General features: G+C 42.7%; 1 protein-coding gene across 5 annotated transcripts in view; it reads right to left on the bottom strand.

Moving 5' to 3' along the window:
* The window catches only part of UNC13B (unc-13 homolog B), a gene marked incomplete at its 5' end in the record, with an annotated part of 380,494 nt that overhangs the window by 233,412 nt on the left and 131,993 nt on the right, over positions 1 to 15,089 (bottom strand). For all 5 annotated transcript variants that reach the window (XM_084628800.1, XM_084628798.1, XM_084628797.1 and 2 more), the window contains one exon: positions 4,597 to 4,819. In XM_084628800.1, coding sequence (XP_084484926.1) covers positions 4,597 to 4,819 — 223 coding nt within the window. The remainder of the gene's footprint in view (positions 1 to 4,596; positions 4,820 to 15,089) is intronic.

The following is a 15,089-nucleotide window of genomic DNA, read 5'->3' on the forward strand; positions in this document are numbered from 1 at the left end:
GAATAGCAGCATGGATGTGGATACAAATTTTGTATTGGTGCACAGCTGATGGTAAGAGCCAGGCAGGCAGCTGTGAGGAACCACAGCACAGATCCTCTACCTGCCCTGGGTAGGAGGCCTAGGGGGCAGGGACACTGGGCAGGGGGCTGTTCAGGCCCCATGCCCAGGGCAGGTGGAGGGTCCGCAGTAGCTCCACACAGCTGCCCGCCCAGCTCTTATCGCGGCCAGGCTGCAGCTCCGATCTGCCCCCCTGGCCAGAACCAGGTTGGGGAGAGCCGCACTGGCAGTTGTGGGGAACCTGGGTCCCCCCACCTGGCCTGGGGTTGCTTGGGTCCCCCCGCCAGGGCAGGTGGAAGGTTCGCCGCAACTCCCCACAGCTGCCAGCGTGGCTCTCCCCATATAACCAGAGCTGAAGTAATCCTTTGGAGAAGATCCTGGTAAGATTTAAAACCTGCTAAGAGGGGAGATGAGGAATCTAGGACTCCTAGAGCTGCCTGACGTGTTGGGAAGGGAATTGGTACAGCTGAGGTGACCTCATGAGAGAGTGGTTGCTGCTCTGGCAAAGGGTCCTCCGGGAGCTGTGGCTCGAGAAGATGGACACTCTCCTACAGCCCTGCGGGGGCTACTCTAGAGGCTGATGCCCCTGAGGGTAGGCAGGTCTGCTTGCAACTGGGGTTGAGTCCTAGCTCTGTGAGAGTAGAAAGTTCTTCACAAGTCACAGGAGGAACACTGCAAGAAGGAATAGAGCATAGGAGGCCAATATAGCTTGTAATTGCTATAAGAATGGGAAACCTCTTGGCACCAATGTCTTTCCCCTGCAGGGAGCTTAGAGGACCTGCAAGATTTCTTCTACTGTGGAGGAGACGAGATGTGGAGAAGACGCCACACTGGGACCTAAAGAGCCCTCTGGATAGTCTGTGAGCATGGGCGTAAGCCACCGAGCTGGGGTCACAGGATATCCTGACTTACCCATAAACCAACAAGAAAAGTGCGAAGTCAGTCCTGAGGATGGGAGTGTTGTTGGTACAGGACAGGTTGCCATTAAGTCCAGAAAATGGCTTCCTGTCGGTGCTGAGGAGTATGACTGAGTCTGTGCAGGCTCAGAGGGGAGTCTAAGGCCCCTGGCACCAAGGCGAGGATGCAGACAGTGCCACAGAGCAGGAGTGCACCAATACCAAGCCCACAGTCACCTGTGCTGAAGGCAGCATGTGTTTCATCACTGGCACTGAATAAGTCGATGGCATCAACCTTAGCCCCAGTGTTGAAGAAGTTGAAGGGCCTGGAATTGCAAGTGGTATCAACAGACCCACTGAGTCCTGAGGTAGCAATGAGGGTGGCACAGACAAACAGAGCGAGTCCACGTCTGTGGGCTCAAAGGTACCGAAAATGGTAGCGTCACAACTGTGTCCTTAGGTACTGAATTCAATGTCCAGTGAATCCCTGATTCATCTTGTGGAGCCTCTTTTGAGACAGTTTTCAAGATGCAGAGTGACCCCTTTTCTCTTTCTGAGGGAAAATCAGGGTCCCAGGGTCTGTCTGTTGCCACTCCAGAGGCAGAAGGCAGCTAACTAGACTACAGGTACCACTAACAACTATCAAAGCTATTGACAAAGTGAAAAAAACTTGGTGACAAACAGAGAGGGAAAAAGCCACCAGGAAAAGCCTCACACATGGACAGCTGCGACTAAGGCCACTGGCAGTAAGTAGTAATTGAAGGGGGACAGGATGCCACCACATTACGTAATCTCAGGACAAGCCACAAGGAGACACAGGGCATGTGTACTGCCCTCACAAGTACTGCTAAAGGGAAAACCTCTGATGTTGGTACATTTGGTGCTACCATACCTGAGTGGAATACATGTCTGCAACCACTGAAACCACCAACCAGTCATACTTTCATCACAGAATTCTTTAACCAGTTCAAGCTCTGGACAACTGATTTTCCAAAAAACATCAGGCCTTTACAGAGGCCTTGGAAATTGTTCTTCACAAATCAAAGCATTCGAGCATGTCTGCATTCGGGATTTTCATAGCCATGAAGCTGCACAGATGCAGCCTGATTAGGGCAATCCCCCAGCGAGCATGTTTCCCCATCTGTAAAATGGGGATAAGGATACTGACCTCCCTTGGGATGTGCTGATGAAAAGAGCTAGGCATCATCACCACCCACAGCGGTAAAGCAGCACCAGCACAAGCCTTGCTTTCAGCAGTACAGTGCATCTATGCTGAGGGACAGCACTGGTCTAGCTATACCAGTGCAAAACCCCCTAATGTAGTCAAGCTCTCAGCAAGCAGCAAAAGAACAAAAGTGTGTCTAATTAAGAATACATACCAAAGCAAAAAGACAGTATGCAAACAAAGTGGCAGAGAGATTTGTTTGCAACGTGCAATCATAATGCAATACAAATCTGTCCAACACAAGGATGTGGTGACAGATTCGTAGATTTTAAGGCCAAAAGGGATAATGTAGTCTGACCTCCTGCATAGCAGAGGCTAAAGAACCTCACTCAATAATTTCTGCCTCAAACCCATAACTTCTGTTTGAGCTAGAGCATATCCGTCAAAAAGATATCCAGTCTCGACCCAAAGACTGCAAATGATGGAGAATCTACCATCTCCCTAGGTAAAGAGTTCAAGATGCAATAAAAGCAAGCATTTTGCAGATGTGAATCACTAAGCTCACACTGCAAAAGAATTACAAGCATAAACACATACAGCTGGAGGACAAATCACCAGTAATGATGCAGAAGGAGTTCTTTATTGGGACTCAAATTTGGAAACCAAGAGATTAATAGATTTACAGGTTATAAGACCAGAAGGGACCACTGTGATCATCTGGTCTGACCTCCTGCATAACACAGGCCATCAGACTCCCCTGAATTAATTGTACTGGTTTGTGAACAAAAGGCGAATTTACAAACAGATGCTGGAGCTGGGCGCAATGTAAACAGCAAGCACAAGCAATCCCCACCACCACTACACACACAATCCCCTTCCCCCACAGAAAACCCACTAGCAGCCACCTAACGTTGAATTTTTAAAAAAAAAATGCTATTTTGATAAAGTGGGCAAAAAATAAGCCTATGTAGCAAAGCCACACTGACACGTCTGCGCAAGGACAGATGACAATAAGAGTTTGAAATAATTGAATAGGAAGTCCCATGTGTAATAAGTTATCTACTGCACAGGATGCATGAGAAAGAATCTGATTATGTCTTTAATGGTCTAGAATGCATTGAGAATAATACATCACACTGTTATAGATAAAAGTACAAAAATACACGTACCACCAAGTCCCATTAGCAGTGACAAAGTAAAAGCTGAATTTTACTGGTAAAATATGGTATTTCTAATTAGATACTAACTGACTGAGTTAACTGTATGATCACTATAATAAAACCACCACAGTTAAGGATATGCCATTAAACATAAGCACAACCCATGAGAACAACTGATGTCTAGACTTCAGAATGCAAGTGTACCCTCAGTTAGGGAGGTATGCCAAGGGTTTGGGAATAAGACCAGTTTGATATAGAAAGTGAAAAACTCTGCACCTCTCACTTTTTTGGTAGATATATGTTCAAGCGACTACCCTTCCCTTCCAGATTATTTCAACACATGAAGTGTATATCAAAGCATCATGTCCTATTTCTCCAAAACCTATGCCTATCAAGCTCACTAACATTGTCTCCTTGTTTCCTTGTGCTCCCACTGCCTATCCGTTGCATCCACCTGTTCTTTTTCATATATTTAGATTGTAAGCTTTGTGGGCCTGCATTCTTGCTAAGTGTTTGTATGGCATCCTGGTTCCCGACTAGGGCTCTTAAACAATACGATTATTATTATTATTCACCTAATGAGCTGGACAGGGTGAAGTAATGGTTGATAAATGCTGATTTGTGATCAAAAGAAGAACCACATAGACTGTATAATGTTCTGCTATGTGCAAAACACCACCTTAAATTGAAAAAGATCGGGGGGGGGGGAAGATATCAATTTCTGGCAATAAACCCGTACTTTCTTACGGCACCAGGTACACACTGAGGCAAAACCCATGTTATGCAACAGTGCTATGTGCTAACAGGTAGGAAAAAGGGAAGAGACAAAGGCTCCTTCCTTGAATATCTTTGTGTGAGCAGCTGATAGAGGGATAACAGCTAACGTGAAACAGAAAATTAATTTGTCACCAGTGAAGAGGAAATTTACCATAGGACAGCACTGCTACACTGAGTTCCATTTGCTTCTAAAGGTAGCACACAATTGCCAGATGACATTTTCAATCATTCTACCCTTATTTATTTATTTATTTAAGGAAAAATAGAACCAATCAAGCTCCTAAGTTTGAACACATTCTAAAAATTCTTTTATGAAACTAGGCTGCAGGATCTGCCACAGTACTTGTGTTATTCAAAGGTGGAGATTTAGACTAGAAGAGCACATCTATTCACAAGGCAGGTGAGGATACCTTGTGCTGTCTTATTACAATACTTTTAAAACCTCTAGGCTGTCCCTCATCAGTTTGCATAATGCTTTCAGGATCTACAGTAAACTTTCAAATGGCAGAGAAAGAGCTACAGTTTTAAAGTCAGCACCCACCTGATGGCCATACGTTCCCGGTAATCCAGATCACAGCTCTGCATGGAGTCCATGCAGGCGTCCTGAGACACACCCTGCTGCTGCAGGCGAGAGGGCACAGTAAACTGGTGCACAGAAGCGTTGGGCTGTGAGATTGTGTGGTAAGGAGGAGGAATGCTGTTGCTGGTCTCACTGCGGTAGTCACTGTCTCTGTCATCCACTGCACTATCAGGGTCTTCCAAGGCTAAGAAACAAACGTAGTTAGAGCACAACTCACCAATTCCACTCAGATGGGCAAGCAGCACCCATTTCACACTTCACAGCAAAATGTCTTTTAAGAGGCCTTTTCTGTAATGCTGGGGTCCTAAAAAGGCAATCCAGAGTGTGAGCTCATGTTCTCCAAATTTATATTGAAGAGTTCCCTGTTTACCTTTCCTTCTCTCTCATTTGCCACGTCCTTATAGGCCAACATTTACTTTTTTTGTTTTCCCTTCAACCACTGCTGACAAATAGGAGCACAAGATGCTTTTAATTTAGGGAACTTTTTTGGATTCCTTTACTACAGTTGCAAAAACCCTAATAAAAACAATTCAGTTGTCAGAGAAGTACATTCCCCTGTGCAAAGTTGAGTCTGCCCTGAGGATTTTATTTTACTCTCGCTCATCTAGCGACTGATTTTAAAAACCCAATCAAACCAGAGGAGCAGAAAAGGAAATTAAAAAAAGCTTCTAACTTATTTCCCTTTACATGTTTACAATCACTGTATCACTCCTTTCAACATACTTTACCAATATCAAAAATTTTTCATTTCTCTCAGGGACAGAGATTATCGAAAGGCTATCATATGCTTGTCAGTCAAGAGGAAAGCCAAAATCAACTAGCAGAGTAACTCTGCCGGTATACAAGTTATTTCTTCTTATTGTAATTGCTACATTTAACACATTCCTGTAGCTACATTTAATCGTCCCATTTAGAAACTTCAAGAAGTCAACACAAATGTCTGTTGTGTAAATACCATCGCAACAAAAAAGCTCCCGCCACATATTGCGCCTCTCCCTTGAAAGAGATCGCAACTTATAACCCTTCTAAAAGAGAAGAAAAATGAAAGTTCTAGTCTGACATCTGTTCATGGCCTAAAAAATAAAGCTCCTACTAGGCCATGCAGTATGGCAACTTTATCTTTGCAAGTTTCCAGTCAATAAATAGATAACCGTGATAAAGCAGGTGAAGTGCATTGCGAACATGCTTGAAATAAAGAAAAATCACAACCATCAGCCATTATTCCTCATGACCACCACTAGCACCAAAGCCTGAATAGAAAGGACAATCAAATCAAAGCTCTGTCTGAGAAGTTGATTCCGTACTTCATGCATGCCTCAATCAGCCAGCATCACAGCACAGACTGATTGGGACTGAGCAAGGAAATAAAAATACAGGTTGGTTTCTTCGTTTGCTTTCCCCATTTCTTTGACAAACAAATGGAAGTTTAATTCTGGATATTCCAGATTGAAATTATCCACAGTAGATGGATACATGTTTTCCATTGAAGGTTTCATTTCTTTTGACTTAACAGTTTCTATTGTTTCATATAATTTAAGGTTTGCTATTACTGAAACAATCTGTTTCCCTTAATATAGTGCAAAGGTATAGTAATATCCTGACACGGAAGCAAACAAAAACCACCTCCACTGGAGAACGTCAGCACATCTAGTTGAAATCTCCTTCAAACAGGCTTTCTATTCATAAATCAAAGCTAGTCAATTTGATTGTCTTCAATGAACATAGCATATAGTCTTCTGCTTCTTAATAGACTAATGCTATGCAGTTCTTGTCAGTTTCCATACATTAAACAGAAATGAATTGCTATTATGTTGAATTATTTGGATTCATTAAAAACCAAAGAGGTGCCAATCTTGCACTCTAGTTGGAAAAGAAAAACTGGAACCCCATAAAATACAGAAACAGTAACCATGCAGCAAAAAAAAAAAAAAAAAAAAATCAACAATTTCCCCCTTACAACACTCAGTCTTGGAAACCTGATCAACTTAGAAAAGGATTTTAAAACTGCTTACTCCTCAAAAACAAACAAAACCAATACGGCCCTGCTGTGTAAAATTTAATGACCTGATGTGCAATGGTGCTGACTACCCCTGAGAAGTTAAGTCCTAAATCTTTGGGGCAGGGACTGTCATCTATCTGTTTGCCCAGTATCTAGCACAATGGGACCCCAGCCTCAGAAGGATAACACAGTGCTACTTCGAAGGTTAGTGTCACCACAGCTGACTTGCATCACACTAAAACAATGGCACTGTTACTATACCTCATACTTATAATTATGGAAGCATGTGTGTATGTCTCACTCTATACTAAATATTTGGGGTTCCCTCTGGCAACTACTTAATGTTTTTCTGCAAACCCCTCAATTTAGGGCATACTGAATAATGAAGAAATGGTGACATCCCTCAGTGCAGCATAACACTTTCCAGTTAACGCCACTAAACCACCTCGCGATTATGCATTTGTATGGTCAGTCTTTCAAAGGACATTAGCTCACTACACTGACTGTAGAGAATCCACCTTACAGTACAAAGGGTAAAATTCTCCACTCTGAAGAGTTCCAATAAATGTTCTGCTCTTCTGTAACAATGGTGACGCACATTACGTCTCAGTAAGGAAGTTCTCCCCCCAGAGAGAATCACAGCAATAATTTAGTGTTGTTGTAGCCATGTCGGTCCCAAGGTATTAGAGACATAAGGCGAGTGAGGTAATATCTTTTATTGGACCAACTTCTGTTGGTGAGAGTTCTTCTTTAGCTCGAAAGCTGGTCTCCCTCCCCAACAGAAGTTGGCCCAATACAAGATATTACCTCACCCACCCTGTCTCTCCAAAAGCAGGAATTTAGCATTTGTAAAATTGTAGATTAAATTTATACATTAATCATCCAAGTTGATAGAATATAAGTATTTATAACACGTGGCACCAGGATTTCTCTATGTCATCATTAATGCACAACATGTGTAGACTCATGGGTCCCAAGTTAGAGCATGTTTTACTGATAGCAATTTTAAAGAATAGGAGTCCATAACCCAGTGATAACAATGAGGCTACATCAAACATATACTGTATCTTTGATAAATGCCCTGAGCATCGGCAGTATGTCTAGGGATGTTAACACCACTAGAAAGCAAGACTGGTGGCAAGTATACTAATAATTTAGGCCCAGATTCTAGTTCACTTACTTATGTTGAACAGCACCTTACTGCACACGCAGCCCCACTTCAGTGCCTTGCTCCATGAGTAGTTCCATGGACGAGTCAGCGTGAGTAAGGATATCAACGTCTGTCTCTTACACAGGCAGCAGTATGTTTTACTTTAGCAGAAGTGTTTAGCAAGATGCAGTGGCTGTGACATGAGTGCATTAATATTCTTGTTACTAAAAGGTATTTAATTCATCCTAAGAAAAAGAGGAGACTGACAACAACTTGCAGAAGCAGTTTTGCAGATACATTATCCATTCAATAAAAAGGAACAGGTATTAATGCTTACTATGTTTTAGCAAAATAATCTTCACACAAATGAATGGGATAACTTACAGCATCATCTGCCTGAGGATGCTGCTGCTGTCAGTTTTCCCACTCCTGCTAAGCCATCGCAGAGAAGATAGTCTTTGAAAACCAGTATGTTAGTAACTAAAGATATAATGGCACGCACTGGTAAAAAGACTTCAAGGAATTGGTTTAGGAAACTTCACATGCACCAAAAGCTCTCAGGGGATGCAAACAGTCTCTCAGTCTACAGTCCTACTGTGTAAAGGGGATAAACCCAAGGGAAAGGGAAAAGGCATGCTCTGCTCTGATAAATAACTGAATATTCATGCATACAGTCAACATATACAATGAAAAGCTATTGGACAAAGTCACATCACACAGAGGGATTGACAGAGTAAGGATCTAGAGCCTGAAAAGAAAAAGCAAGACAAGAGACAGCAAGTACACATGTGAACTTTGGGGAGCTGGCATATCCAATTCCAAATTCCCTATTTTCATCAGTACAGTAATTCTGATGCAACTGCCACAGGGCAGAGAGCATTTAGTTATTTTTATACTGGTCTCAAAACAGTTTCAACTCATTTCTGCCCCAGCCATGTCAATCAGGTTTACATTTGGACAAGTGTTTTTCTTTAAAAATCTTGTTTTCTAGGGGGTTGACAGCACCACCATTACTTGAGGGAGAAACTGGCTATAAAAATCCTCAACCCAGGGCCAGCTGCGAAGGAGGGGCTTCTCCCAGAATAAGTTTCAACTTGTTTAGAATTGCCTGGTGGTTTAATGGCAATTTCTTGTGCTGTCCCTTGAGAGTTGGGATCCAGTTCCCAAGCTTGATCTCACTCCTAAGGATATCACAAGCAGTGGTAAGAGCAATGCAGTATGCCAAGTCCTAGGACAATGGAGATGGGGGAGAGTGCTTTGAATTCCACTCCAATGACCTCACACCCCCTCACCAAAGAGAAGAGCCATTTACATGACTCCAGCTTTCTTAAACCTTTAAGTGACTGTTGGGGAAAATTTGAGAGTGAAGTGTGATGAAGGAACAGGGGCTGTTACAATCTAGTCTCGCCTCCTGCGTACAGAGGCCATAACTTCTTGCTGAATGAGTCATCACTTTTACAAAAACATCCCACTGGGCAAAAATATTTTGTCAAAGAAGAGTTAAAACTGATTGCATGTGGTCACTTATGTTAAAAACTTGAAAGCCAAAAATGAGTTTAAGTACAATTTTCCAGGTCATTAGTTTATCCAGACTATTTTGTATCACTGGGCACTTAAAGGGACATCAGAAACTTGAAATCTAGTCAATTTGAAATAAATGAGTTAACAGTTTCATATATTTTACCTGCCACCAAGCCTCCAATTTGGGGGATTTTACAACCAAATTTTCCTATTTTTTATTTTGTTTTTAAATCCCTTTTGTTAAAAAGAGCCACAGTAACCAGTAACCTGACTATACAAGGAAAACAGTTAAGCTTACAATGCACAAGAGGCTGCCAAAACACAATGAAAACAGATATCTTTTTTCTAATCTTTCCGTTATGATGATCCAGGTGTTCATTCTGGGTGGCATTTTAAAAGCCATCAGTGTTGGCCTAAGCCTACCCCTACCAAATTCAGGGTTAAAATACCACTGACTTCCAGGGAAGTAGGGGCAGGTCAACACTGAGCACTCCTGAAAACCTCATCCTAGAACAATACATAAAATAGTTTCAGAGACATGTCCCATTTAAGTTGGCTGGACCCTTTAAAAAAAATCTAAACAAGCAGATGGAATTGAGACAGTTAAATAGCCAAGACATCCTCTAGGCAGTCACAGTATGGCACACATTAAAAACCTGGCACTGGTGAGAGGTGTACACCTTCTGCTTTTCTTCCAGATCCCTGAGTTTCAATCCGGATTGAGTATAAAGTGACCGAAATAGTTCAGTGATTCCTGGCTTTTGCCCTTTTCTATCGTAGTCTTCCCATTAAGTTAGTTTTCTAATTTAATACTCTAACAGAGATGACATTTTTTCAACAAGTATCTCTTATTCAACAGATCTTCCAAGAAGCTGAGTACTTGTGTTCTCTGCTTAGCAGTCAGTATCTTCCCTATAAAAGGGAACTTTGTGGTGAGAAGACTTGCCAGGAACTAGTGTACTTGCACACCCAATTCAAAATACAGGACAGACAGAGAAAGGCCCTATTTCCAAAAAAATGGAATATAAATTTCATAGAGCAATCTACACTTTACAGTAGCTTACCCAGCAATACTGGGAAACTCTCACACAGTGGCATGAGAATAATACAGATTCCTCTCCGAATTTGTAGCAAACGGGTTTAAAGTGATGAAGTTTCACCTACTTTGAGACAGAAGCAATGCATGTATAACAGCAGCATCTTACCAGACGATCAGCTAAACTCGACAAGACACAAGAGAACATATCATTAAGGCAATTACCTTATAGCAAAACCCTCCTACTCCCCCTTTCAAATGTGCTGTCTATGACATGAATTGTACCTGCACACCATTTTCTGCTCACACTGTATGCAAATTAATGTACGAAGTGGACAGGTAAGAATGTACTCAGTGGATGTTGACTCCAGTAAACTTCTATAATATACTGGAAAGGAGGAAAAATATTAATCCCTAACTGAAGGAAGGCCAGTACTTTCTAAAGCTTTCCCTCCCATGAGTTGCACATGAAAATGAAGTTTTTAAAATCTCTGATCTTTATGATTTAAAAGTAGATGGAAAAATCTAATTATTCCTTAATTGACGCTCCATAGCTATTGAAAGTAAATCTCCCTAGCCATTCAGAAATCCAGTAAATTGTGTGCAAGGCTAGAAGAAAGTACCATAGGTATGAGTTTTAAACCTTTCTTTATTGGGGACGGTCTGAATGAATATGAATGTGATTTCATACCAAATAGTATGTAATAAATGTGCCAAACCGGAAAAGTGGAGCTGCCAAAAGAGCAAGGAACTCCAGAAAATAAAGGGCATTTTTCTTCTCAAATGCTCCATCAAAACAGGAGGTTATGTTCCCATTGCTGTAAGGAGGCACAATGTTTGGCAGCCCCTATGAAGTGCGGTGTATTTGGATATCACCTAACTGGTCTGACTTGCGTACAACCTTCCCCATAGAGAACAACCCTATTGCAGGACCATCAAGCACAGGAAAGAGAGAGAGAAGCAAGTGGCAACGTAACAGGGTGGTCTGTCCCCTTTAAGGAGGGGGCAGGGAACTCAAGGCCAGCCCATCCTGTTCCATGACATGGCCTCTTTAAGGGAGCAGCAGACAAGCTGGGCAATGGGAACCAGGTTTAAATAAGGAGTTACCTCCTGAATAGGATAAAACCCAGCTGTCAGCTGACTCCACAGGAGAGAAGGGAAGCTCCATGAAGCAATGCTGAAACCTGGCTACAGATGGGCTGGGAAGCCAGCTTGAACCACTGCATAGCCTCAAGACTGTGGGCTAAGGAATTCCTTAACTAGGTGTAGAGGTGTGGACCTGAAGGGGCCACAGAAGACACTATTTTTATAAAGACTTAATTGGACTCCAGGAAGGGGAATATTACTTTAAGTACTTAGGGCTGCGAATAAGTTAGTTGGGAGAAGCCAGAGGGAACAGAGGTGTCCCTGCAGGGTTCTGCTGTGCCACCAGGGGACATACTCTGGGACAGCACCCTGTCACCAGCAAATTTCAGAGAGACAAAGTGGGTGAGGTAATATTTCTTATTGGACCAACTTCTGTTGGCGAGAGACAAGCTTTCAAGCCACACTGAACTCTTCTTCAGGTCTGGGAAAATTCTGACATTTTAAATGTTTCAGAGTGGTAGCCATGTTAGTCTGTATCAGCAAAAAGAATGAGGAGTACACTTGTGGCACCTTAGAGACTAACAAATTTATTTGAGCATAAGCTTTCGTGGGCTAAAATACACTTCACCGGATGCATGCAGTGGAGAATACAGTAGGAAGATATATATACACAGAGAACATGAAAAAATGGGTGTTGCCATACCAACTGTAACGAAACTAATGGGAGGAAATTAGCATGGAGAAATAATTTTTACTTTGTGTAATGACCCACCCACTCCCACTCTTTATTCAAGCCTAATTTGATGGTGTCCAGTTTACAAATTAATTCCAATTCTGCAGTTTCTCGTTGGAGTCTTTTAGGTCTGAAATTGAGTGACCAGGTGTTCTCCGACTGGTTTTTGAATGTTATAATTCTTTTGCGTAGAGATTGTCTGGTTTGGCCAATGTACACGGCAGAGGGGCATTGCTGGCATATATCACATTGGTAGATGTGCAGGTGAACGAGCCTCTGATGGTGTGGCTGATGTGATTAGGTCCTACTCAATCTCTACGCAAAAGAATAAATGGACACAAATCAGATGTCAAGAATTATAACATTCAAAAACCAGTCAGAGAACACTTCAACCTCCCTGGTCACTCATTTCAAAACTAAAAGTCGCAATTCTCCAACAAAAAAACCCCTATTTCCCCATGCTAATTTTCCCCCTATTGTTACTCACACCTTCTTGTCAACTGTTTGAAATGGGCCATCCTGATTATCACTACAAAAGTTTTTTTTCTCCTGCTGATAATAGCCCACCTTAATTAGTCTGTTACAGTTGGTATGGCAACACCCATTTTTTCATGTTCTCTGTGTATATATATCTTCCTACTGTATTTTCCTCTGCATGCATCCGATAAGTGAGTTTTAGCCCACGAAAGCTTATGCTCAAATTTGTTAGTCTCTAAGGGGCCACAAGTACTCCTCATTCTTTTTGACATTTTAAAAGGTTTATACTCTGCACGCTATGTGATGCAACAGACAATGGGCAAAAAGATAGTACGTTTAAGGAAATTGAAGAAAATAGTATTTTACATAGAGTACAGTCAATCCGTGGAATTCTCTGCGACAAGGGGACATGCAGAGAAGTACTGTGACAGGATTATAAGGGGACTAAATAATTGACCATTAATATTTTACTTAAGTAAGCCTCAAGAAGGATATGGGTAATTAAGCCTCATGCTTTGGGTCATAAGCTAATCACTTTGGGTTAGACAGGGAATTCCCCCCCTGCTGCCGCCACTCACATACAGCAGCACTATAGAAGAGATTAACTCTCCCAGGATAGAGGGCATGGCTTAAACTAAGATGAATGTATTTCCCCGCAGTGACAGACTGAATAGAGAAAACACTAAGGAGAGAATAGTTTATATTGGTCCAAAGTAGCATAACTAAGCCTAATGAGATAAAACTGAACAAAAGAAATTTTAAGCCAAATATGAAATACTTTCAACAGTAAGCAAACTACAGACAAAGGAACTGTCTGCTCAAGGGAAGCAGTAGAAGCCCCATTACTAAAGTGATTTAAAATTAGACTGGACTAGACCCTCCTTGAAGAGAATGTGTGGCCAGAGGGGGCTGGATTAGATCATTTACTGTGATAGAAATCAGAGATGAAAAACACCTATTATCTGCCCCTTACTGAATGAGGGAGGCAACCTAGTGACAGAGGATGTGGAAAAAGCTAATGTACTCAATGCTTTTTTTGCCTCTGTTTTCACTAACAAGGTCAGCTCCCAGACTGCTGCGCTGGGCATCACAAAATGCGGAAGAGATGGCCAGCCCTCTGTGGAGATAGAGGCGGTTAGGGACTATTTAGAAAAGCTGGACGTGCACAAGTCCATGGGGCCGGACGAGTTGCATCCGAGAGTGCTGAAGGAATTGGCGGCTGTGATTGCAGAGCCACTGGCCATTATCTTTGAAAACTCGTGGCGAACCGGGGAAGTCCCGGATGACTGGAAAAAGGCTAATGTAGTGCCAATCTTTAAAAAAGGGAAGAAGGAAGATCCTGGGAACTACAGGCCAGTCAGCCTCACCTCAGTCCCTGGAAAAATCATGGAGCAGGTCCTCAAAGAATCAATCCTGCAGCACTTGCATGAGAGGAAAGTGATCAGGAACAGCCAGCATGGATTCACCAAGGGAAGGTCATGCCTGACTAATCTAATCGCCTTTTATGATGAGATTACTGGTTCTGTGGATGAAGGGAAAGCAGTGGATGTATTGTTTCTTGACTTTAGCAAAGCTTTTGACACGGTTTCCCATAGTATTCTTGTCAGCAAGTTAAGGAAGTATGGGCTGGATGAATGCACTATAAGGTGGGTAGAAAGCTGGCTAAATTGTCGGGCTCAACGGGTAGTTATCAATGGCTCCATGTCTAGCTGGCAGCCGGTATCAAGTGGAGTGCCCCAGGGGTCGGTCCTGGGGTCGGTTTTATTCAATATCTTCATAAATGATCTGGAGGATGGTGTGGATTGCACTCTCAGCAAATTTGCGGATGATACTAAACTGGGAGGAGTGGTAGATACGCTGGAGGGGAGGGATAGGATACAGAAGGACCTAGACAAATTGGAGGATTGGGCCAAAAGGAATCTGATGAGGTTCAATAAGGATAAGTGCAGGGTCCTGCACTTAGGACGGAAGAACCCAATGCACAGCTACAGACTAGGGACCGAATGGCTAGGCAGCAGTTCTGCAGAAAAGGACCTAGCGGTGACAGTGGACGAGAAGCTGGATATGAGTCAGCAGTGTGCCCTTGTTGCCAAGAAGGCCAATGGCATTTTGGGATGTATAAGTAGGGGCATAGCGAGCAGATCGAGGGACGTGATCGTTCCCCTCTATTCGACATTGGTGAGGCCTCATCTGGAGTACTGTGTCCAGTTTTGGGCCCCACACTTCAAGAAGGATGTGGATAAATTGGAGAGAGTCCAGCGAAGGGCAACAAAAATGATTAGGGGACTGGAACACATGAGTTATGAGGAGAGGCTGAGGGAGCTGGGATTGTTTAGCCTGCAGAAGAGAAGAATGAGAGGGGATTTGATAGCTGCTTTCAACTACCTGAAAGGGGGTTCCAAAGAGGATGGCTCTAGACTGTTCTCAATGGTAGCAGATGACAGAACGAGGA

This window comes from Lepidochelys olivacea (assembly GCF_965140295.1).
Source record: "Lepidochelys olivacea isolate rLepOli2 genome assembly, chromosome: 5".
NCBI lineage: Eukaryota > Metazoa > Chordata > Testudines > Cheloniidae > Lepidochelys > Lepidochelys olivacea.